This window comes from Nylanderia fulva, unplaced genomic scaffold (genome assembly GCF_048542155.1).
Source record: "Nylanderia fulva isolate GAGA-0341 unplaced genomic scaffold, ASM4854215v1 Scaffold353, whole genome shotgun sequence".
In the NCBI taxonomy this organism is placed as follows: domain Eukaryota; kingdom Metazoa; phylum Arthropoda; class Insecta; order Hymenoptera; family Formicidae; genus Nylanderia; species Nylanderia fulva.
In genome coordinates, this window is record NW_028190426.1 from 1 (window position 1) to 24971 (window position 24971).

Sequence of the window (24971 nt, forward strand, 5' to 3'; positions counted from 1 at the left end):
TATATTTTGTGCACTAAGAATAACATATCGCACTTATTTTCTAGAATCAAATTGTAATCAGTTTTACTTATATGTATGTATATTCAATGTGAACTTGCACCTTGAATAAAATATTACAGTTACTTTTCATGATAATATATTATTACTAAATTTAGATAATATACACTTTACGTATGTTCACTTTGAACTGGCACCTTGAATAACATATCAGTTACTTTTTGTGATAATTTATTATTAGATCGTTTAAATTTTTGAGTACCTTCTTTTGAACATGGCCTGACCTTTTCATTTTTATGATTTTTTTAGGATATAGATATATATTTGGCGTAATATGGCGTAATATGGAAATATTTATGCAATATTTTAACAATATTTTGTGCTATAAGGGATATTCTTAGGTAATCCCCAGGTAACCCTCAGGAAAATATTAATCTGATTTATTATAAATATATATATTTCAGATAATTTCGATTAAATAAAGATATTTTACGGAGATCTTATGTTATATAAGATTAAATGTCCAAAACTGGACCTTCTATGGATATCTAAATATGATCTACTGATAGATGTCTCAAATTAGATATATGGATGTTCATTTTATATCCATTTTAAATCCATGGACATCTAAATTTTTACTTAATATTTCTATTGTGGTATATTTTCCCACATACCACAGAGTGTCCTGTGGTTGTTCGTTTTATGTCCATGGATCTAAAATAAATATAAAATGAACATCTACAGGACATTTTGTGCTTTGTGGGAAAATATACCATAATAGGAATATTAATTAAAAATTTAGATATTGTATGTATGGACAATGCACATGATCGTAAAATTTACATTAAATTTTCTCTTTTTATACAAATAGGAAATTATATATGATCTTTACCTGTTCGTATCGCAACCATCCAGAAATGGTTTCAAACACGGTTCATTCTGATCATGTTCTAGACCATACAACTCGGAGAGTGAAAGTCGACTATCACCATCACTGTCCAAATGTCCGAACATCCATCTAACTTCGCTTTGGCACCCTATAGGGAAGGAACCTAAAATCATTCCATATATTTTCTTATAAAGATATTAGATTGATTATAAATAATGCGAAAAATATATACATATTATATACACATACGCGCAAAGAGAATTAATGAATTGTCATTGTTATAACCATAAAGTCTATATATAATCAAATATAAATATTAATTATTTATTGTTACGTCCCACAGATTGGTCTTAAGGGTCGGCAGGCGACCCAGGCCACGGTCTTATCTACAGATCAGGACACTTCTATATCGACTACATGCTGTCAAGCGTGACAAAATGTAACTAATATGGCTGCCAACTCAGGCCGATTTATTCAATGTGCGCAAGTGCAAATCTTTTTTTTTTATTTTGACAGTTGTATCAGACCTTGCGCACAAGTTAAAAATAAACATGGTTAAAAATTGTCGCAATAAATATTAAATATTAAGAATAAACATTTTTTCACCTTATTATTCGGAGTAACAAAAGGTTTGCTCGCATCGCATACCCCAATATGCTCCTTCTTACTCCAATGCGCTCGTATTGGTGCGCTCCTTGAATTGAACCAATACGATCGCATTGAAGTAAAAAGGAGCAAGTTGGAGCATGCGACGCGAACAAACCTAAATACAAAGATAAAAGTAGCAACGTACTTGCTGAGGTAAGATGTTAATATATATGTCCTTCTATCTACATCAAATATAGATAAATATTTTATTAACTAAAATATATTAAAGTGTTTTTAAGTTAAAATATATTTGGAAAGTCAAATCGCAATAAGAACCAGATACATTATACATGTAAAATCAAAAGATTTTAGCCTGAACTCGCACCAGAGGCAAAGTTTTTTGGTAAAATCAAAGGATTTTATTAGCCTGGACTCGAACTAGGGACGAAGTGTGTCGATAAGGGGGAAAAATGACGGTTTCCTCTTTAGACAGGTCTTTGGCTATCTGTCTATTAATCTGTGCCATGACCCAGGCAAACTCCGAATTAATGTTGGAAGCCTCACACGGTGACAACACAAAACGCCGGTTTCAGTGTTGCCAATGCTGAGAAACCAATTCTCGGATTTTATGTAGTGGTGTATGCATAGAGATATAAGCGGGGAGCACACACTCTTGCATAAGCGTATAAGCATATGCATAAGAAATTCGATTGGTTGAATTTCTTATGCATACGTTCATAGACTAATCAAGATTCTTATGTTTACGCTTATGCGCCTATGCAAAGGTGTGTGCTCCCCACTATAAGAATAGAGGGAACGAGTTATATGCTAGCACGTAAGAGGCTGCGATATAGCGATAGAAAGAGAACGCTGCATATGGGCCCCTTCTGTCTTTGTCTATACGCGCTTGCGCCTTTGCGCTGCTCATTGTCTATAGTTCATTTAGGTTATAACCTCTTGAACGGTTTAAAAATATATACTTAAAGAAAAATTCTCAAAATCGCAAAATCATTACAGCAAACAATTATATAAAATATAACTTTTTTGAAAATAGAATTAAATATGGAATTGTATATAAATATATTTTTAATATATATAATAATAATAAAACAAAGTTTATTACATATTGTTTTTCATATATTAGTAAATATATATAAAACTAAATATATATATATTATATATATTAAATTTTTTAAATCAGTCTTATTATCTAACATAAAAGTTTTAATAGAGTACAAACAATAAATTGCACATTATTAAATATTTATAAAAATATAAAACCTTGTTATTGTCCCCTGAAAATCGTGAGCTTATTATTTTGCATTCGTCTTTGATCTTTTAAAATAATACTTTCGTGTTTTAAACAAATATCTATATATTTTTGTATTGAGTAAAATTATTATAATTAATTACATGTGATCCATAAAAAGCTCTTGTTTGAGATAATGTTTATTATCATCTAAAATTGTACATGTGAAAACTACGATTGGAAATAGGAGATGCTTCTATTTTGCACATCAAGCATTTTTTGTCATCTTACAAGTAACCCTACCCAAGTGTTACACTCCAATCTTTTTCAAATTTGATACAAATGTACTACCAAAAATATTTGACCCGTATTTTTTTATTTGTGCCCATACGCAGTTTTATGAGTAGTTCATAGACCTTTAAATTCGAAAAATATTGAATTTTCTATCTTTATCTTTTTATTTTTTCTCTATTTTTATAAATATAACAAAATTAATGTACCATGTAGAAGCTTTTTGGATCGCAAATTATGAATGTAAAGTAAAATTTGTAAAATTATGTTCACATAACAAAATATTGAAAAAAATAGCAAAAAGATAGAAAAAACAATGTAGAATAAAGAATTGAGAATGTTTCCGTTGCTCATTACATATATTATTGACACACATACACACACTATATACATTTTTCTTTAATATTATTATATAACATTTAAAAATGGTGTATGAGCTTTTATAGCTCCAACCAAATAAGAAGAAGAAGAAGAAGATGTACAGACATGCACCACTACATAAAACCCGAGAATTGGTTTCTCAGCGTTGGCAACACTGAAAACGGAGTTCGCGTTGTCATCGCGTGAGGTCTTCAATATCGGAGTCTAGCCGAGCTCCATTAACTTAGCCGATCAACTTCGACTTTTTAAATTTCTTTTTAATCGTTTGTTGGTGATTGTCGGCCCAATTGCAACGTTTGTTGGTTTATATATTTTTCTTAATTAAAAATGAAAAATTAGCATTAAGTTAGCCGGAAAATCTCATTTTTAATTAAAATCGATCAGTCTAATCGATGCGTAATCGTTTGTTGATGATTGTTGGTTTATTTTTATCGTTTGTTGGTTTATTATTAGTCTTAAAAACGAAAAATTATCGCATTGAGGCCGCATCTACAGAAATTGAATATTATGATTTTGGTTTATTGCTTACAATTTAAGGCTTATTTCTATAAATGTAAGGCTAACAGGCTATGAATACGGGCCTCAACATCAGCAGGAAATTGAAAATATTTATTTTCTTCTCTAATAGTAAGTTGAAATGATAAATTGCAAAATGTGATATATTTATTAGACAAAGAATAAACTTGTATTTATATCTTTTTGTAATCTTAAAGTTTTTAGATCTGTGCGTATTATATAATTCAATTTCCTGCCAATGTTAAGGCCCGTATTCATAGCCTGTTAGTCTTACATTTATAGAAATAAGCCTTAAATCGTAAACAATAAACCAAAATCATAATATTCGATTTCTGTAGATGCGGCCTCAATGTGATAATTTTTCGTTTTTAAGACTAATAATAAAGACCAACAAACGATAAAATTAGACCAACAATCATCAACAAACAATTACGCATCGATTAGACCGTTTTTTAATTAAAAATAAGATTTTCCGGCTAACTTAATGCTAATTTTTCTTAATACAATAAAAACAGGCTTATACACAAGCAAATATAGTTGACAATGTAAAATTACTGTATTTAAATATAAAAATTACAAAAAATTCGTGCAAGACGTTTTGTCACTTGTGACTTCTCAATCGCTGAATTCAATACAATTACATATAATAACAGTCTATAATTTTCATCTTAAAGCTATAGTTGTCTTGTTAGCAAATGTAATATATACTAATTTATCCATGTTCTTCATATTAATTTCAGTGCTCGGAAATATAATTAATGTTCAATAAATTTTTATTTTTCGCCTTGATCTCCATTATAGTGTGTTATTCTTTATCGACTTGTAAGTTGAATATAACTAATTTTTCTTTTTAATTTAAAAAAAATATATGAACCAACAAACGTTGCAATTAAGCCAACAATCACCAACAAACGATTAAAAAAAAATTAAAAAAGACGAAGTTGATCGGCTAAGTTAATGGAGTTGTCTGGCCGGGTCTCCTGCTGACCCTTAAAAATTTATAATAAATTAAATAAGAACTCGCGGTTAACCTAACCTTACCTGTGCCTTGTTGCCCATTTTCCCAAGTTTATTAAAAATTTTTATTTTTACCTTTTTCCATAAAATAGCTTTTTAGAGGACTACAGATGAACTTACTGATTAAGAATATTCTGAATTTAATAAGATTCATTTAGTATTTTGGCTATTATCTGGAAATTAAGAATCTGTAATTTCCAGCCGGCTGACATGCGTCTCCATCGCCTGCCGATCCTTAAATCCCTAAAATCCCTGATCAACCCCACAAATAAAGTTTTAAATTTGGCATTTTGATAGATTGGATACACTGATAGTTTAAGCATTGAATGGTAGAGAGAAAAAAGACCGCCGTAGAGTTAGCAGTAGAGTCCTAAATAATTAGAGAAGCGCAATTGACGTCTCGCTCGCTGATTGGCTGACCGCCTGTTGGGCCCGCAACGATCCCGCATATGTGCAAATTATAATCCAAAAAATATGATTCTAAGCAATTCTAAGCAGCAATGTACAATACAATATACAAATAATATTTATACATTATTGCCGAATTAGAGAATATTGCTCCATTTTTCAATTCAATGTGATATTTTAGGATTTCCGTGTACGGGCTCAACCATGGAGGCCACCATGACCATGGACAGCGTGGAGAGAATACCGATTGCGCCTCTGATTATTTAGGATTCTAGTTAACAGATTGATGAAATATTTTTCAATTATTTTTTCTTATATAATTTGGGAATCGTTTGGGGAAGTTTAGGAAAATTATTTGAACATTTAAGAAATAATAGTTTTTTTTAATTTTATTAACCGTCAAATTAGCAGATAGTAATAACATCTAAGAGTCGGTAGGCAACATAGTGGAGGCGGCTGTCGGCCAACCGGGAATTACAGATTCTTAATTTCCAGATATCAAGGTCCGTAGATGAACAACAGGAGGGAAAGGAAGGTCATCAGTTTGAATATAATTTTAATGGATTATTCAGATTTTGCGATTAAAATGACACCAAACACGGCATAAATCGGATAATTTTTAATTAGGTAATCAAATTTTAATTATTTATCTACGCCGACTTCTCGAAAATCAATCTAACCGAGCCGAATATAATAATTGCTATGTATATTGTTTAAATTAATTTTTCTTGAAAATAGTTAATTGTAAGTTTTACGCTCTATCCTTTTACTGGCAAAATATTTCTATTCTATCTCAAATATTTAGTAAGTCATTTCTATTATAATGACTTTTGAGCTGGAAAATAATAAAATATTTTAATAAAAAGCAAATTAAAAAGATATGTACATAATTTTTTGATATATTGTCCAAAGTCAACGTCATAAAAATTATAAACCTCGAATTACGCGAACGCTACGCGCGAAAAACGAAACCTCGTGCTTTCGGCCGCACGAGTCCACGAGACGCATCGGTGAGGTGAGACAAAGCCAGAGCGATAAATCGTTGGTCCTTGTCTGACTCAGTTGTTCGGTTATCAATCTGGTTCTTAGCTGAATAGTTCGGACATGAACCATATCACGGAATCGAACCATTTACCGTGCTTTTTACCGAGCGTCACGACGTAGTTTATGCCCACTTTGTCAGGAGGCGCACTAGTACACGCGGCCGCTAAATCCTGGTGGCCGCTCTCAGGTTTCTCTCTGTATTAGCCAAAATACTAACTGAGTCTTATTAAATTTTGGATATTCTTATCAGTAAGCTCATCTATAGTCCTCTAAAGAGCTATTTTATGAAAGAAAGATAAAAATAAACATTTTTAATAAACTTGAGGGAATGTGCAGCTAGGAACGGGTAAGGTTGGGTTAGCCGCGAGTCTGTATTTAATTTATTATACATTTTTAAAAACAAAAATGTAAAAGCCGGCTCTTTAGAGGCCTGCTTTATTATATAAAGAATATATTTTAAAAAATGCACAAAGTTACTTATTTTATAAAATATTTGAACGATAAGATTCTCACTAGATTTATAAGGAGCCGGCGAAACCGCCCATACAACACAGAACATTGCAGTTACATTGTAGCAATGTTACAATCTTTCAAGTTGCAATGTAATATTTTAGAGACATTAAAAAAACATACAACTGTAATATTCATGAGACTATTACAGCAACTTTCCAGAAAAATTGCAAAATAAAATATATTCAATTTTATTTAGTCACTAATTTGTTCATTTATACTGTTTGATATGACAGTCTTGTATTGATCCAAGCAGATATTGAGAAATATATGTATATATAATATTAGGTTATTCGGAAAGTTCGTTTCAATATAAATTTGAACGCAATATTTTACACAAAGAGAAATTTTATTTAAGCAAATATGTACCGTTTTGTTCAACCATCTTGGCCCATCTTTCCGGAAGTAACATGATGAAACCTTTCTTCCAAAATAAAGGTTTCTTACTGACAAAGAATTAATGAAGATGATTTTTGAGGATTTCGAGTGACTCGAATTTCTTGTCCTGAAGAAAATTTTTCAAAGAAAGAAATAGGTAGTAGTCAGATGGAGCAAGATCGTTTAGCTGAAGACTATACTATCTATGTGAAGTTAGCTGATAAGCAGAAAATCGTCTTTAATACCCTATAGGGAAGGATATGGAAAAAAAGAGTATTCCTACCCTCTCTGGAAGGATATGGAGAAAAGGGTACTTCTTCCATCTCTCCAGATGGAAAAGAAATGGGAGATAATAGAAAAAGGAGAAAAATATAGTCAAAAAAGGAAGTAAAAGAAGGGAAAAGAAGAGAGGGGACTGAGAAATTAATGGCAGAGATAAAAGCAAAGGTAAAGATAATAAAAATAAGGAAGATAGGAAAGAGTAGAGAGGAAGGAAGGAAGATGGTGGTGGTAGAGCTGGAAAAAGAGGAGCAAAAAAGGGAGGTGATGAAGAAGAAAAAAAGTTAAGAGGTAGAAAAGAGAGAATCGATACGGATCTAACATGGAGAGAAAGGGAGGCGAGAAGGGAACTAGAAGAAATAGCGAAGAAAGGAGAGAATAGGAGACATGGATAGAAAATGGCAGGATAAGAAAAAAATGGTGGAGATGAGATGAGGAGAAGGAGGCACTGAAAAACGAGAGAGGAAATATAAGGAAAGAGAAGGTGGGGGAAGAAGAGAGAAGGATGGAGGAAACAACGAACTAGAGGAAGAGAGGGTGAGGAAGAGAGAGAAGAGAAATAGAGGATGGAAAGCAACTTTTTGTAATGTAGCAGGGCTAGGGAACAAGGACAAGGAGTTCTGGAAAGGATTGGAGGAGTGGAATGTGATAGTGATGTCAGAGACATGGGTAGAGAAGAAAGATTGGAAGAAGGTTAAAGGACATCTGCTGAAAGGATATAGATGAGGAGTACAAGGGCCGAGTAGAAAGAACAAGAGAGAAAGAGCGATAGGAGGAATGATAATGGGTATAAGGAAAGAATTGACAGAAAAGGGGAAAGAGATAGAAACAAAGAAGGAGGGCTTTATGGTAGAAAAAGTAAAGGTGGGAAGAGAGAGGTGGAGAATAGTAGGAGTATATGTAAGAGAAGGAGTAGAAAAAGCGATGAAGGAAATGGAGCAGTGAATGGAAGAGAAAGAAAAAGGAATATATACGATAATCGAAGGGGATTTTAACGCGAGGACAGGAGAAGGAGGGAGACTATTGAAGCATATTGGAGCATATTGAATGGGAACACGAAAGGAGATAAGGAGGGAGAATGGACGTTTACAGGAGGGAGAGGAACCACAGTAATAGATTATGTGTTAAGAAATGAGAACAGTAGAGAGAGAGTGAGAAGAATGAGGATAAGAGATAAAGGTGGATTTGGATCACCACCCAGTAGAGGTGGAAATAGAAGGGAAAAGGAGAGAGGAAAAGAGTAGACAACAGGGTGGATTAAAGAAAAGAGTGTGGAACAAAGAAAGACGCAGGATATTTGAAGAGAAGTTAGGAGAAATAGGGGAAGGAGAGAAAGGGATAGAAGAGGAGTGGAAGAGGATGGAGGAGAAACTAAAAAAAAGAGGCTTGGAGGGGAACGGAGACAGAAATGAAGGATGGAAAAGCGGAAAGTGATGGGAGAAAATGATGGGACAAGGAGTGTGGAGAGGAAAAAAGGGAAGTAAGGAGGGAGCTAAGGAGGTGGAGGAATTAAGAGGGAGAAGGAGAAGAATACAGGAAGAAAAAGGGAAATTATAAGAAATTGTGTGAAAGAAAGAAAAGAGAGGAAAACGAGAGGTGGGAAAAGAGAGCAGCAGGGGCAAAAAGAGAGTCGGAGGTATGGGAAATAGTGAACAAGGACAGAAGGAGGAAGGGGATAAACGAGGAGATTGAGATGGGAGAGTGGAAAGAGTACTTTATGAAGCTACTAGGAGAAGTAGAGGAGTGGAAAAGGAAAGAGGGAGAAGAAGAGGAAGGAGAGAAGAAGGAAATAGGGAGAGAGGAATGGAAAAAACCGATAAGAGGTTAAAGGAAAGAAAAGCGGCAGGAGTAGATAAAATCCCGAATGAGATATGAAAGTATGGGGGAGGGAGACTTGAGGAGTGGGCGCTGGAATTTTGTAACAGGATATGGAAAGGAAGGGGATGGCCAGAGAGGTGGAGGAAAGGGCCGATAGTACCAATAGTAAAGAAAGGGAATGAAAAGAAAGTGAAGAACTACAGGGGAGTGACCTTGATGTTGACATTGTATAAGTTATATACGATGGTGCTAGAAGAAAGGATAAGGAGGGAGGTAAAAGAAAAGAATATAGTACCAGAACAACTAAGATTCAATAACAGGCTTTGTAATATAAATATAAATCTAAATCTTAAGAAGTCCGATCCGAGAGAAGAATCCGAAAGTCTATCGGATCTATATTTTTCTCTCGCATTTATTTATTTATTTCGGTAAAGGGGTCAAGGTGTTTTTAAAATGAAATCTCAAGTAAGAGATTATTTCAATTTTCAAAGTCTTGGTTAGTATACCAAGAGTAATACGTGCCTTGTGCACGATTTGTTTTCATAGCAACATCCGCGTTTGGCTCTTCATGCCTTCTCACGATTTAGATTTATATAGTACCAGAAAATCAGACAGGATTCAGGAAAGGAATGGGTACGATGGACAACATATATGTTTTAAATTATATGATAAACAGACAGTTCGAAAGAAAGGGGGAAAGATGACGGCTATGTTTGTAAATCTAAAGGCGGCGTTTGATTCGGTAAACAGAGGGAAGTTAATGGAGGCGATGAGAGAGAGAGAGGGATAAGAAGAGGGCTGAGAAGAAGGGTGAAGGAGGTGCTAAAGGAGACAAGATGCAGGATAAGGGTAGGAAAAGAGGTATAAGAGGTGTTTTGGACAGAAAAAGAAGTGAGGCAGGGCTGCCCGATGAGCCCGATATTGTTTAACATTTTGACAGCGGATTTAGAGGAAAAGATGAGGAGAGTAAGAAAGGAAGAAGTAAGGATAGGAGAAGAGAGGATATACACGTTGGCATACGCAGACGACATAGTAGTAATAGCGGAGAAAGAGGAAGAGTTGAGAAGCATAATAGAGAGATTGGAGCAGTATTTAGAGAAGAAGAAGCTGAAATTAAACGCGAAAAAGACGAAGATTATGAGGTCCAGGAAAGAAGGAGGAAGATGGAAAAAAAGAAAGTGGATATGGAAAGGAGAGAGAATGAAGGAAGTAAAAGAGTTCACATACTTAGGTTACAGGCTACAGAGGAATGGAGGACAGGAAAGACAGGTGAAGGAGAGGATAAGAAAGACAGCAGCAGTTATGGGACAAGTGTGGGGAATAGGGAAAAAAAGATTTGAAAAAAGATTGGGGAAGGAAGTTATGGCTATTTGACAAGCTAGTTTGGACGGTTATGAGCTACGGGGTAAAAATATGGGGGTAGAGAGAAAGAGAAGGAAGGAAAGGTTAGAAGAGAGATACCTAAGATGAATGTTAAGAATGGAAAAGACGCCGGGTTATATGGTAAGAGAGGAGCTGAAAAGAAAAAAATTGAGGACGAGGGCAGGAAAGAGAGCGTAGAGCTTCGAGAAGAGGATGGAAGAAGAAAGGGGAAGTAGGTTGGGGGCGAGATGTTGAGAAAAGATAAAGGGCAAGGTAAAAGAAGGAAAAGAAGGGTTGGAATGGGAAAAGGAGAAAGAGGATTTTTTCAGAAAAAGAGGATGGAAGATAGAGGAGGTGGAGGAGAAGAGAGGAGAGACTGAGGGACGGAGAAGTGATAAAGAGAGACGTGGAAGAGCAAAAAGAGAGAGAGAGAAAGGAGAGAATAAATAGATCAGAATAGAATAGATGGCATAAAGAGGTTAGAGTGGAGGAGATACCGGAGTACTTAAAAAAGGAATGGGGGAAAAGCAGATAGAAGAGGATAGTGAGATTCAGACTAGGAAATGAAGTATTAGGAAGTAGATATTGGGAAGAGGCTGAAAAGAAGAAATGCAGGGTGTGTGGAGGAGAGGAGGAGTCGTGGAAACATGTATGGGAAAGATGTAGGGTTGGCAGTAAAAGGGAGAGGAGTTGGCAGGAGATAGTAAGGAAGATTTTAGGAGAAGGAGGGGAGAGGGAATGGTGGATAAGGGAGATAGAAGAAGAGAGAGAGAGAGAGAGAGAGAGAGAGAGAGAGAGAGAAAGAAGGAAGAGAAGAGAGGAAAAAGGAGAGATGATAGGAGAATGAGGAGGGATGGATGGAAAGATGAATTTGACGAGGAAAAGAAAAGAAGAATAAAGAGAATATTTAAAGGCAAGTGGAAACGGAAGTCCCATGCGGTGTAGATGTGTTAGGGGATTGAGCGGAAGCTAAGGGGAAAGGGCCTCAAGGGCGACCCGGAGTTGATGCTCAACCTCTTAGAAATAAGTAGATTAAGTTTAGAATAAGTTAGGTTAAGTTGGGATAAGTTTGTGTAAATTTTTGTAAAAATTTTTGTAAGTTTGTGTAAATCTTATGATTTTTGTAAAAGAGTATGTAAATTGTAACCCCAAGGAAAACAATGAATGTGTATCTATTTATCTATCTATATATACAGGGTGTCCCAGACCTACCGTATAACACGTTAATGGGAGATTACTGAGGCGATTTGGAGACGATTTTTCCTCAGCGAAAATGTCGAGAAAAGTCATCATTTTTTTAATGTTCCCAATTTTTTAAATCATGTATCTTCGTAACTAAGCCTTAAATTAAAATTCTATTAAAGTAAACTTTACCTGAAATTAACTAAAAAATAGTTTTGTTAATCATTTATTTTTACAAGGCTTAGTTTACAAAAAGGCTTTTATTTTCAATCATTTTTAACTCAAAAATTATTGGTGCCTGGACATTTTCGTTAAGGAAAAATCGTCTCCACATTGCCTCAGGAATCTCCCATTAACGTGTTATACGGTAGGTCTGGGACATCCTGTATATCCATTTAAAATTTGTTCAAATTTTATTTCAATGATTAAGCATTAAATTAAATATTTTTAACAGAAAATCCATTAAATATTACATTTATAAACGTGATTATAATAATCACTTGTAAATAGAATGATTTAAAAGTATTTATTGGAATATACTAATTGTTATACGCTTTGGTCATTCTGCTTCATGAGTATCTCGGGATGTGATTTCACGTAACGTACTTTGCGAATGTGGCACATACACTGCTCCTACTGCTTTTTGTTCATATTAGTTTTGACTTTTATTCGTTAAATTCATTTTATCCGTTATGTGTATATTAACACTGACGAGATATTTAAAAACATCAGTGATATTAAACACATATACGGAATTACGCATTGCGCAGTTTCGCCGCGGACGAAAGCTGTCCGTTGAAAACCACGGAAAGTCATTAAAAATTACGGAATGCTTGTGATTGGTCAAGGCTCTCGTTCCGCGATTTTCTGCGTACGCCGTTCCGCTCCATGGGTTTGCACCTTGAACTCTGCAATATTTGTTCTGACGCGTTGTGAGCAATCTTTCTAAATATATTTTCGCGAATACTCTAATAGCTGTGCTTCTTGGAATGCGGAAAATTTAAACCCGATTGATTCTTCGTATCTCGAGCTGATCGCCGTCGAAATATCTCTTTGTAGGTTCTTAAAACTAGTGATGTAACTAATGACAAATACAGAACAGAACTCTATTTCCATTAGCATCATAACCCAAACCAAGATTCTCCCTCAATTACCTATATCAACATACGCAATAAATAGTCTAGTGAGTCGAAAAGAATACTAATAAATTTATATACACTAGTCAAAACAATTAGAAGAGCACTTAAGGCTCCTGCATACTCACTGCAACCATCTTGAATTGATGACGTCAGAAGCAAGAAAATATATCATGAAAATTCTTTTCTTGCGACTTACGTTGAAATAAAAATATTTTTCAATAAAATAGCGGTCAAAATTGATAGAACAGATATGTTAAATATACCGAAAACTCGTTTTATTTGGATAATTAATAAATAACATATATAAATGTCGAATTGAATTGAACATAACCAAGGACGAAAACCAACTGTTTGGCAGGTATCGAAATGAAGTAAATATTTGTTTTCACATATTAAATTATGCCAAAATGAAAGTTTTCGGTATATTTTAATACCACGACAATTTTATTTTACACATAAAAACACTGCAGAAAAATAAAACTATAAGTCACAAGAATAATTTAGCTTGCTAAAATAACATTTATGCTTATTATTATTATTGTACATCTTTTATTAATAAAACAATATAGGAATTCTTATTTCTATCGTTTTCAATTAAGTCGTTACTGTCAACGTGGACTTGGCAAACGAGTATGCAGGAGCCTTAAATTTTCTTAAAAAATAGGCAAAATTCAATCAGCTGTAACTTCGTTCATTTTTAAATTATTTAAAATGCGTTAATTTTGATCGAAGTTACAACTGATTGAATTTTGCCTATTTTTAAAGAAAATTTAAGTGCTTCTCTAATTGTTTTGACTAGTGTATTTTACTATAATTATTCCTTGATTTCTGCCTGTTTCTCTTCACTTTTATTTAAACTACTCATATATTAGTAAACCAATGTGTAACAATTATTAGATGTATAAATAAGTTCTCAGCTTTTTTCTGCAAAATTAAGGCTTTACGTAAAAACGAGCAAAAAAAGCTTAAGTATCAAAATATTCTCCGTTAGCATCGATGACCTTTTGCCATTTTTCGGGCAGCTTCCGAATCCCCTGGTGATGCAAGCTTACCGATAAACTTTCGAGGCGATAAAGTTATCGATGCATTTTCGGACTTCTTTTGTTTTGAAGTGCGCACCAGCCAAGTGATGCTACAGCGACCGGAATAAGTGGTAACCAGAAGGGGCCATGTGTAAACTATACGCCGCGTGCGGGAGAAGTGCCCAATCTAACGCGAAGATGTGTTCCTGTGTCGCCTTCGCAACATGCGGTCGGGCATTATCATGGAGCAAGATGACTTTGCGGCTTCCTTGTCCAGTAAATGGTCTCTTTTCTTCGACTGCATCGCTCAAATTGATGAGTTGCTGTTGGTAGCAATCCGCCGTAACTGTTTGCGCACTGTTTTAATCAACCAATGTCTGCAGCTCATCCGTTTCAAATGTTTGAGGGCGTCCAGCGCGTGGTTGGTCTTCAAGACTGAAATCTCCGCGAAATCTTGTGTACCACTTTTTGCACGTTGCATGACTTACAGCATTCTTACCATATGCAGCACAAGTCATTTCGGTGGCTTGAGCAGCGTTTTTTTTAAGATGAAATGCGAAGTGAGTGGAAAATCGAATGCTCTTTTGTAATTGCCATCGTGAACACTACTGATTATTAAGGTTATATGCATTAAACGTCAAATCGCACGATGTTTTGAAAGAAAAAAAGATGTCAATGCTTCAAAACCGCAAAATGGCGGAAGAATAAGTTAAATTTAAACGATAATTTCGGTCCAGTGAAATCTAAAGCTGAGAACTTATTTATACACCTAATAGTATTTGCTCCCTTTCATTTCTCTTATTCTTTATTCATTTTCTTTATACTATTTCAAGAATTTAGTTGCTTATATATCCTTTTTGACATTCCTTCTTATTCAATCATGTCTCTATAAATGTCATCACATCCTATTTTTTAATTTTCTTCGAAAATTCCTTATTTTTATTTCTCCTTTTCAGCATTTCAAAATTCTTTCTTTGTATTCTCTTTTCTTTTTTCTCTATAACTTCTATTCTCTGTAACTCCTTTATTTTTGCCCTTTTTCTTTTCCTTTTAACTTTCCTCCTTTCTCTCTCTCTCTCTCTCTCTCTCTCTCTCTTCTGTCTTTTGCTCTTTCCCTTTTTATTATTTTCCTTTCTTTCCCTTTCCTTTCCCTCTCAAATCCTCCCTGAATTTCTCTCTCAATTTCTTTGCCTAATTTCCCTTATCTTTTATTTTGGCCAGTGATTTTAGAAGAATCTTACTTTTTCTGGAACACATTTCCTTCTTTTTTTCTTGTTTTCTTTCTCCTTCCTGAATTCCTACATCTTTCCCTCGTTGTTTCGCTCTTTCTATAAACATTTTTCACTTTGCGTCATCTCTCTGTCACACCCTACTCTAACTCATCGTTTCACTATTCCACTACAACCTCTACATTTGCTATATCACATGCCCTATACTCTCTCTAATTCTCTTTCTCTTCTATCGCTCTTCTAATCTTCTTTTATCTAACTCCTAGACTCTATATATAGCCTCTATTCTTTAATTCTTATTCTCTTATATCCTTCCCTCTTTTTTCTCGCCTCATATAACACAGTTTTGCGTTTTCTTTCTCTTATTCTTATTCCTTTCTCTCCACTCATTTTTCTTCTGGATTCCTAATCTCTATTTAAAATGACGCTGGAGCTGACTCTGTCTGTAAAAATTTTACCAACAAAATGTTACTCATAATTTTACTTTTATTTTTTATTGCTTTTATATATATATATATATATATATATATATATATATATACTAAAAACTTTATGTACAATATCCGATAATTATTAAATGCTCTTTTTATGTTATTACTTTAATATTGTATATATTTTACATAAATCTCACTTTTTGTTATTTTTTAAGACTAAACTTCTAAACTCAATTTTAATGGTTTCCTGTCATTCTTTCACATGCTCTCCTTGCCTTCCTGGACTTATTTTGTACTTGTAAACTGTATAACTTTAATATAAAATAAATATTTATATCAACTGACAGCTTGTCGGTAAATTTTCTAAATTTTTCCTTTTTTTAATCAAAAATGACCACCTATGCCTTTATCAACATATGTACTTTAATTCTTGAAAAAGATTTTCAATTTTATAAAATCAGTAAAAAAGAAACAAAACATTACAAATTAACATTTTATCGGTAAAATAAAATAGGTACCAGCATCACCTTAAGCCTCTCAATTCATATTTTCAATTTCTGACTACTGTCACGTTTATAACCAGAAATTTATTCTTTTAATTTTTAATTATTTTAATTATATGTATTTTTCTTATTATTTTTTCTATATATATGAGTAGATAAAAATTATAATGAAAGAAAAACAAATATATAGATAATACACATTTTACATACGCGCGCACGCATAATACGTACATACAATAAATAATAATAATATTAAGTCGACTCCTTAATTTTTAAAAACACGATCTACACTCCATTCCTCTCAGCCATAGAGTCACACGCGATGTTATTGCGATAATTAAGAAAGAAAATTTGGAAACTAAAAAATTTGTATCCTATGGTTGGGATCTCAGAAATTCCTCTTGTTCCTCTCTTAACTTCCCCTGTAAAGAAATAGGCAAGAAAAATATTGATCCAAAAGTCGGCTGAATCGGGAATTGAACCCGAGACCTTCCGCTTGCCGGGCGACTGCTCTTCCAATTGAGCTATTCAGACACTTACGAATCAATATTTCTCTCAATGTTTTTACCCCCAAAGCGTCGTAATTAGGCCCAGACGCGACAAAACAAATAATAAAAATATTAAGTCGGCTCCTTAATTTTTAAAAACACGATCTACACTCCATTCCTCTCAGCCATAGAGCCACACGCGATGTTATTGCGATAATTAAGAAAGAAAATTTAGAAACTAAGGAATTTGTATCCTATGGTTGGGATCTCAGAACAAGATTCCCCTTTACAGGGGAAGTTAAGAGAGGAACAAGAGGAATTTCTGAGATCCCAATCATAGGATACAAATTCTTTAGTTTCCAAATTTTCTTTCTTAATTATCGCAATAACATCGCGTGTGGCTCTATGGCTGAGAGGAATGGAGTGTAGAACATACAATAAATATATACCTATATATTAATTATAGATGATACATACATAAAATAATGTCTTTACACATATAATATAGGAAATGTACACAATTTTAGTCTTGCAATCTGAATACTAATCGCGTTCTTTTAATAAGAAAGAAAATTTGTGCTATTTGTGTTTATTTGAGCATACGTTCTTTCTTACCTTTAGACTTAAGATGTTGACGGCGATGCTTGGAATCCATCATCACGACAGAAAACCAATCTAAAAGACGATTAGCCATCGCAGGCTTAGATGATAAAGGGCAATCGGTATTTCTGGATTGAACGTTGTATATTGATTTAAATTGGGGTTTGTCCACTTTGTTGTTGCTTAGATACTTGTCATCATGTCTGCTCGCGATAGCAAGATCCTGGACATAAAACATATCATAAGTATACAAAAAAAACAGAAATATATATATATATATATATATATATATATATATGAATACAGTAAAAAATCAGTAGTTTGTGTTTATTATTGTATAAAATATTTAATAAAAAACTAAACGTAATAAAATAATCAATATTTTATTTTATCTAACTCATATTACACTTTGAAAACATTATGTTGTTCCCTACTTCATCTTTTTATTATAACATCCAATAATTATATGTACATAGGTTAATTATATCAATATTAATTCCACAAAATCTAATGATCAAAATATAAGTTGTTTTTTCATAGTAGATACAAGCAATTATTATTTAGCTAAAATAATGAATATTTTTAGATATGTTTTATTTTTTTAAACATGTTTTATAATTCGCGCTTGTGTTGTCTAGTACCATAGAAGCAATAAATATTTTGTTATAATTATTGCTAACACATTAAATCTTTTAATACATTAATTAAATCTTTTTAATACATTAAAACTCTCCTATAGATTGGATAAATTATTTTAAAATAATTTGAAAAATTTTTGTTAATATCTCAAATAATTTTATAAAGAAAAAGAAATAAAATGAAGAAGAAAAGGAGAGACGAAAGGGTAGAAAAGAGAGAAATGAAAAAGGAAGAAAAGGGAAAAAAAGAAATAAAAAGAGGAAATAAAATAAAAGAACAAAAAAGATAGCTGCTTTTACATTAAATAAATATATATGAAAAAAATCTCAAACTCTATACAATAAACAATTTAAAAAGGTAACACATGCACACTTTATCATTACTCCCTATCTAGAAGTTGCTGTACTGCCGCTCAGTATATGTACACTATTCAGACAGTGGTTTAATCATTCATATTTTTAAATGACCATACGGTCATTATGCAACCGCCATACTATAATACTGGCTCTGATAATAGCAAAGAGCAACATCAAGTGCTATCGATTCGAAACAACTCTCGGTAATATTAAAAATATAAAAATTCGGAATTAGTACAATATTTAGCAGTGTGAACATCGCCCGAATAGCACATTTCAAAAAACAATCAAAGTAGAACATTCTCTACCCCCGTTCTCGACATTCCATCTGTCGTCCGATTATCGGGATGTTTTCTGTTTCTAAATTTTTCGACTATCGACATATCATAAAGCATTTCCAAAAAAAAAATGAGAAAGGTTTCCGTTTTCAGAAAGCCTATTCGCCATTCAAATTGCAACTTCCTTGCCTGAGAACGACAATACAAAAAAAAGAACTCTTCTTTTCTATTGAGACTCGATTGTCAATTCGCATCTTCGTGTCGTCTAAGAATAAGCGAGCAAACTGGATTTAAACTTTAAATCGAATATTCTGCAAATTTTTATGCCGCATATGCACTTCTTAGTGCTTTCGCAACTCGCTATCTACGAGTTTAGACCCGCGCGCCGTGAACCGCGCTACCATCTATTGTCTGCACTGGTCGTTTTGCGTTATTTGCGTATTAAAGATTAACAATAAGATTAAAGAGTAAAATCAAATAAAAATAAAAAAGTTTTTTTTATTCTGCTTAATCAAATCCACAATCTTCAATCTTCAATACATAGCCTAAGAATAAGTCCCAATTACGCACATTTGGACAGGATATTTCCCGATCGGACACAACGTTTTTATTAACGAGATGTGACTTCACATCTTGCAAAAAATTGCAAATCTATGTGTAATTGCACAATTGTTCAGTTATTGACGAGGAAAGCACCGATAGATATGAATAGATCTCTTTGCGGAGATAATTGCAAACTCATGTGGAATTATATCTGATGCATGGAGACTGTGCCTAAACGGGATTATATCTGAGCACGACTATGGCTCATTTCTACCTCCGGTTAAACTATATCTTTGTCTCTTTTCAAATAAATTCTTAAAAAGAGACAAATACAGTTTAACCGGATGAGGTTTGATTTAATCGTCGTTAGTAGAAACAGGCCTCTGTCCGATCGAAACTGTGTCCAATTGCAACTGCATGTGTCCGATAGGGGACTGTATCTAATCGGGAAATATTATATAATCCAATTCATAATGTGCACAATTGGAACAATTCCTTGTCTAATAAGGATTTTACATAATCCTGAAATTACGCCGAATATCGCGTCTTGATAATTTACAGCTTCAATCACCGTTATGTCGATACTATCAATTTATGCTACATTTCCCTCAATGTACATAAACGTGCACATATAACGCTTCTGATTATGAACTACATAATTTAATTATTCTGAAAAATCCGAGAACATATAAAATGTTGAATAAAGTAAGTCAATCTGTGATATCAACACTCCGCATTTGATTCATCTTTTTCTTATTATATAATGTATATTGTAAATAATTAATAGTGTACCTGTTTATGTGTATATTGTAAATAATTAATAGTGTACCTGTTTATGTGCAACGAAACAACATATAAAATAACATGCAACATTATGCGTCTTATGTATCTCAAATAATTAAGAATTACATCTTTAATGAACACTGAACACTAATCATATCAGTATAAAAAAGCTTTGCACTCTGTGTCACGGACACAAATTGTTGAATCACAAATTTAGTTGGAATGAAATTGAGACCTTAGCTTAAAAAGATTAGTTTAAGTAAAAAATTATTAAATTTCTTTAATAATCGACAGGATCTCATTGTTGTATTACCGATTTAACATGAAGTTTCCAGCAATAGATGATCTACTAAATCGTTAGGAACATTTCAATAATACACTCAATCTTATTGTCGTTTAACGTCATAGCGCGCGATACTTTTATAGTTTTCCAACTCTTTTGCCAGAGATTAATGATGTTTTTACATTTGTACTTCCTGTTATCAACTTTTTAACGAGTTTATCGGCAAAATATAAGATATCAGAAACACTTATGCAAATCATATTTATCTGCCAATTATCGTGCGGATTATTATCGATATATTGCGGATCAAGAAAGATAATTGCTCGATTTTCACAAGGAAGAAATTATCATAAGCACATATAAAAATAATGTGACAAATAAAACACTCATACTGAACAAAATAAAGAATGCGAAAAACAATATTTTTTGCGAGAGACAATATACTTTCCTAAAAGGCGAGCAGTGTCAGATGACAATATAATCGATTATCCGGTTGCACCAGAAAAAAATTAGCACATTGAATTGTGACTTTTTGAAATTATTGGATTCATTGTGTAGGAAATACTTGAAAAAATAATCGATATTCTGAACAAACATCGGAAACGAATCTTTGACGATCACATCATCAAGATTGAAACTCATAGATATACAATCCATAAGCGAATACAACGTTTGAATATAGCGACGAGATACAAATACCTATTCAACATCAGGAGAATTTATATGTATACACTGTGTGAAAGCTTTCTTTACATGAGGAAAAGTTAACAATGCAGAGAATGAGGTAGTGGGAATTCCCACTTACTTGTTTAAGGGGTTAGGCCACTGTAGAGCGCCCAAAAAAGGCCTATTTTTGATAATTTTTTACTATAAAACAAAAACAGTGATAGAAAATCCTTTTTAAGTACTTAATCTTACATACTTCGAAATATATAAAAAAAATTTTTTTGCATTTTTTTTTTACAAAATGGCGGTGACAGAGCTCTGCAACGATGACCACTCGTTTCGGACAGTGCCTTACGGGCGACCTACTAGCTGCTCCAATTTTTGCTGTAGAACAAAAAACCAAATTTTTTTTAATTCTTTATATCATTAGCTAGCGAACTACGTACGGAAATTAAAAAATAATTGTTTTTGTAAAAATGACACAAGTTTGAAGAAAAAGTTTCATTTTTTGACGAAAAATTTTGCACAAAATTGTTTGTAAAAAAAAAAGTTTACAACGGAACGTAAAATCCGTACGTAGTTCGCTGACAAATGTATCTTAGAAGCTACAGTTTAAATTTGAAGTAAATCGGTCAAGATTTGTGGGAGTTATGAGGTCGCCCAGTTTGAAAAAAGTGATTTCGAGAAAAACGCGTTTAAAGTTTTATGTAACTTCCAAAAATGACACTTAGGAATTTGTTTCCGTTATAAAACCTTTTTTTTCTTATTTCTAAGATCTTAAAGCATCATTTAAGCAAAAAAAAAAAAAAACGATTTTTTGAAATTTCTACAGTGGCCTAACCCCTTAAACAACTGTGTTACGTTCATTTGAATAAGCTTTGATATGAACTCGACAGTGTCAAGATTTATCACAACAGCAACGTTGAAATTACTTCCACGATTAAAAATATTGTATTTTTCTCTAACAACTGAAAGAAGTAAAATGCCATGTGGAATATAATATACAATGATATAAAATGTAGATGATTATCCAGATAACAATTTTTGCGTGCAAAATTTGCGCGTCTTATGCATATAAACTGTGTACGAGTTTTGCATGTGAAATATGTTTAGTCGTACATATTGCATGCAAATGGTTAGCTTATGTATTATTTGATACACCAGAAAATCACGTGCAAATGGATATCAAATTGCCAAAAATATGCCAGTGATGTGATAGTGCGTGTAATATGCTTGTTGAATATGCTCATCTCGTTATATCTCGTCACAGTGATAGCAAATGTTATCACTGTGACGACACACTAGAATAAGGTTTTACTTGCGCAGGATGAGCCGTATGTACGTACAATGGCTAGGTATTTGCGCACAAAATGTTTTCTGGATATATATAGATTACTTTAATTTTTGCATGTCGCTCAACATAATACTGATATTTTACAAAGATTAATAAATAAATAAATAAATGCGTTGTGGTTAACGTTTGTTACAAAATTCTGACACAATTGTATAATGATAACAATTGTCCATTCTGAGATTCGACAGTGGAAGTTGAAAGCAAATTATTTAACAATAAGATACAATGGAATATGCCTCATGTAATATTGAACAAATTCAATAAACTGTCTTTGTTACATTATTAAATATAGCTGTCCTTGCTAAAGTGGATGATACGTAAAGTTTCCACTCATGAGATCTGTATAAATATCTTTCTATAGTATATGTCTACATATAGCAATTATTTTGTACTGCAGACTAACAGAAAAATACCATTAAAAGACATTACTCAATTCGACAATTGCAAATTGATTAACGTGAAACTACCTAAACTTAGAATTTTATCCTTAAAACAATATATATTTCGAACAAAGTAGATTCATTCTCCTATTCATCCCAGCAAACACCAACAATTATATTACTAAAATTAAGATTTAGAAAGACAGGGCCAACTATAACGAGCATATTAAATTAGTGAGAGATGTAATGTCAACACATAATTGATTTATTTCTTAGTAAATACAATGATAATAAAATAATATAATAAAACGTTGTTTAAATTTCTTAGATGTATCATTGAAATTAATTAACAATACCATTTTTGTTGATTGGTTTCAGAAAAAAACATTTTCTGGAAGAACTCTTTCCTATTACTCTAACCATCCTTTCTGCCAAAAAAAGGCATTGTTTATAACTTAGTAGATAGAGCTCTTCTTCTTTCACATCCAGAATTTCATAATAAGAATATAAATTCAATCATAACTATTTTACGTAACAACGGTTATCCTTTAGAATTTATTTTCTCCGCTATTAATCAAAGAATTAAGTATCTTATTAATTCCAAACTAAATATCTTGACTAATGATAATAATATTACTAAGGTTCCTAAAATAGATGGAGATAATGAAAAAAAGAATTTCTTTGTTATTCCTTATGTGAATAGCATTTCTGACAAAATCGCATCATCTATCAAAAAAACAGAAATGACTATAGGTTATCGTTGTCTTGATAAACTCAATCGTTTTATCAAGGTTCATAAAGATAAAAATCAATTTTCAACTAATTCCAATGTTGTTTATAAGATCTCATGTCACGATTGCGATGCGACATATGTTGGCCAAACCAAAAGACAACTTAAAACGAGAGTTAAAGAACATGTAAATAATATAAAGTTAGATTCGTCAAAGCATTCGGTCATCTCGGAACATATTCTTAATTACCAGCACTCATTTAACTGGGAAGACATAAAAATTTTAGATTCCGAATCTAATTTCCAAAAAAGAAATGTTTCTGAAATGATCCATATAAAGGAACAAAAAAACGGTCTAAACCTAAAAAAAGATACCGATATGCTTGACGAGTCATATTTTGACATTCTAGAAGAATTATCTAATAAATAAATAATAATAATAATAGGAGTCACCGTTTGAACTCGACACATCATATTGTGACTTTGTATAGTGAACACATCGACTTGGCGGAATCTTGACTACTCATCAATTTAAGTAAGCAATTCTAATCACAATCAAGATCTTTCACATAAAAAATAACTTATTAATATAAATTAATATACCGAAAAAATTAAAATATACTTAGACAATCACGGTGAAATATACTGCAGTGACGAACTTACTCGGAAATATCCTTGATGATGGGGACTAACTTTTTGATGCTGGATAACATCTAATTGTTTTCAATTCTCATATCAAGCGGTTCTGACGATAATTTTAACTAATAATGTTCAAAAGAATTGATGACGTGGAATGGACTGTCAACCTGTTCTACTAACAACAGGGAACTCGTTTACATGTTTTTTGACATAATCAAAAAGTTTACCATCTTAGCTAAAAAATGGTTAGCCGATTAGAAACAATATCTAATTTAATAAATGATATAAGCGTAACCCAATTTAAATTCATCGACTTATCAAACCAAAATGTTCATTAAAAAATAGACTCTAATGCGTAATATGTCATAATTCTACTTAAAAGAATTTTTTATTGTTTTTATATTTACTGAAGAAGGCTGAGGTAACAGCCGAAACGTTTTATTATATTATTTTATTATCATTGTATTTACTAAGAAATAAATCAATTATGTGTTGACATTACATCTCTCACTAATTTAATATGCTCGTTATAGTTGGCCCTGTCTTTCTAAATCTTAATTTTATAATATCACACGAGCCTCGTCTTTAAATATCTAATTGTTTTCCTTATTAAAAATTATATTACTGTTAATTATAATTTCCCATTCAACAATGTAAATACAATATAACACGTGTGTTATATTGTATTTACATTGTTGAATGGGAAATTATAACTAACAGTAATATATATAATTGTTACTTGGTGTTTGCTGGGCATGTATCCTCGTTTCCTTAAATCTTATTATGAATGTGATAGTGATGAAGCACTATTTACGTCGTAAAAAAAGTTCTATATTCCTCTTGTGATCATTGATTACTCGCAACAGAACGAGTCCGTCAAAAATATAGTAGATATGAGAATAAAATTTTCATGCAAGAAAAATATCATAACAGCGAATACTGCTTAATATTTCATTCTGCACGATCGCTTTATTGAATACCATCCACTGATTAAGA

General features: G+C 32.7%; 1 protein-coding gene across 1 annotated transcript in view; it reads right to left on the bottom strand.

The window, feature by feature from the left end:
- Positions 1-278: 278 nt before the first annotated feature.
- The window catches only part of LOC114943536 (proteoglycan Cow-like), a gene marked incomplete at its 5' end in the record, with an annotated part of 109824 nt that continues 85131 nt past the window's right edge, over positions 279-24971 (bottom strand). The window contains 3 exons of the mRNA XM_085485261.1: positions 279-711; positions 890-1049; positions 17340-17547. Coding sequence (XP_085341387.1) covers positions 633-711; positions 890-1049; positions 17340-17547 — 447 coding nt within the window. The remainder of the gene's footprint in view (positions 712-889; positions 1050-17339; positions 17548-24971) is intronic.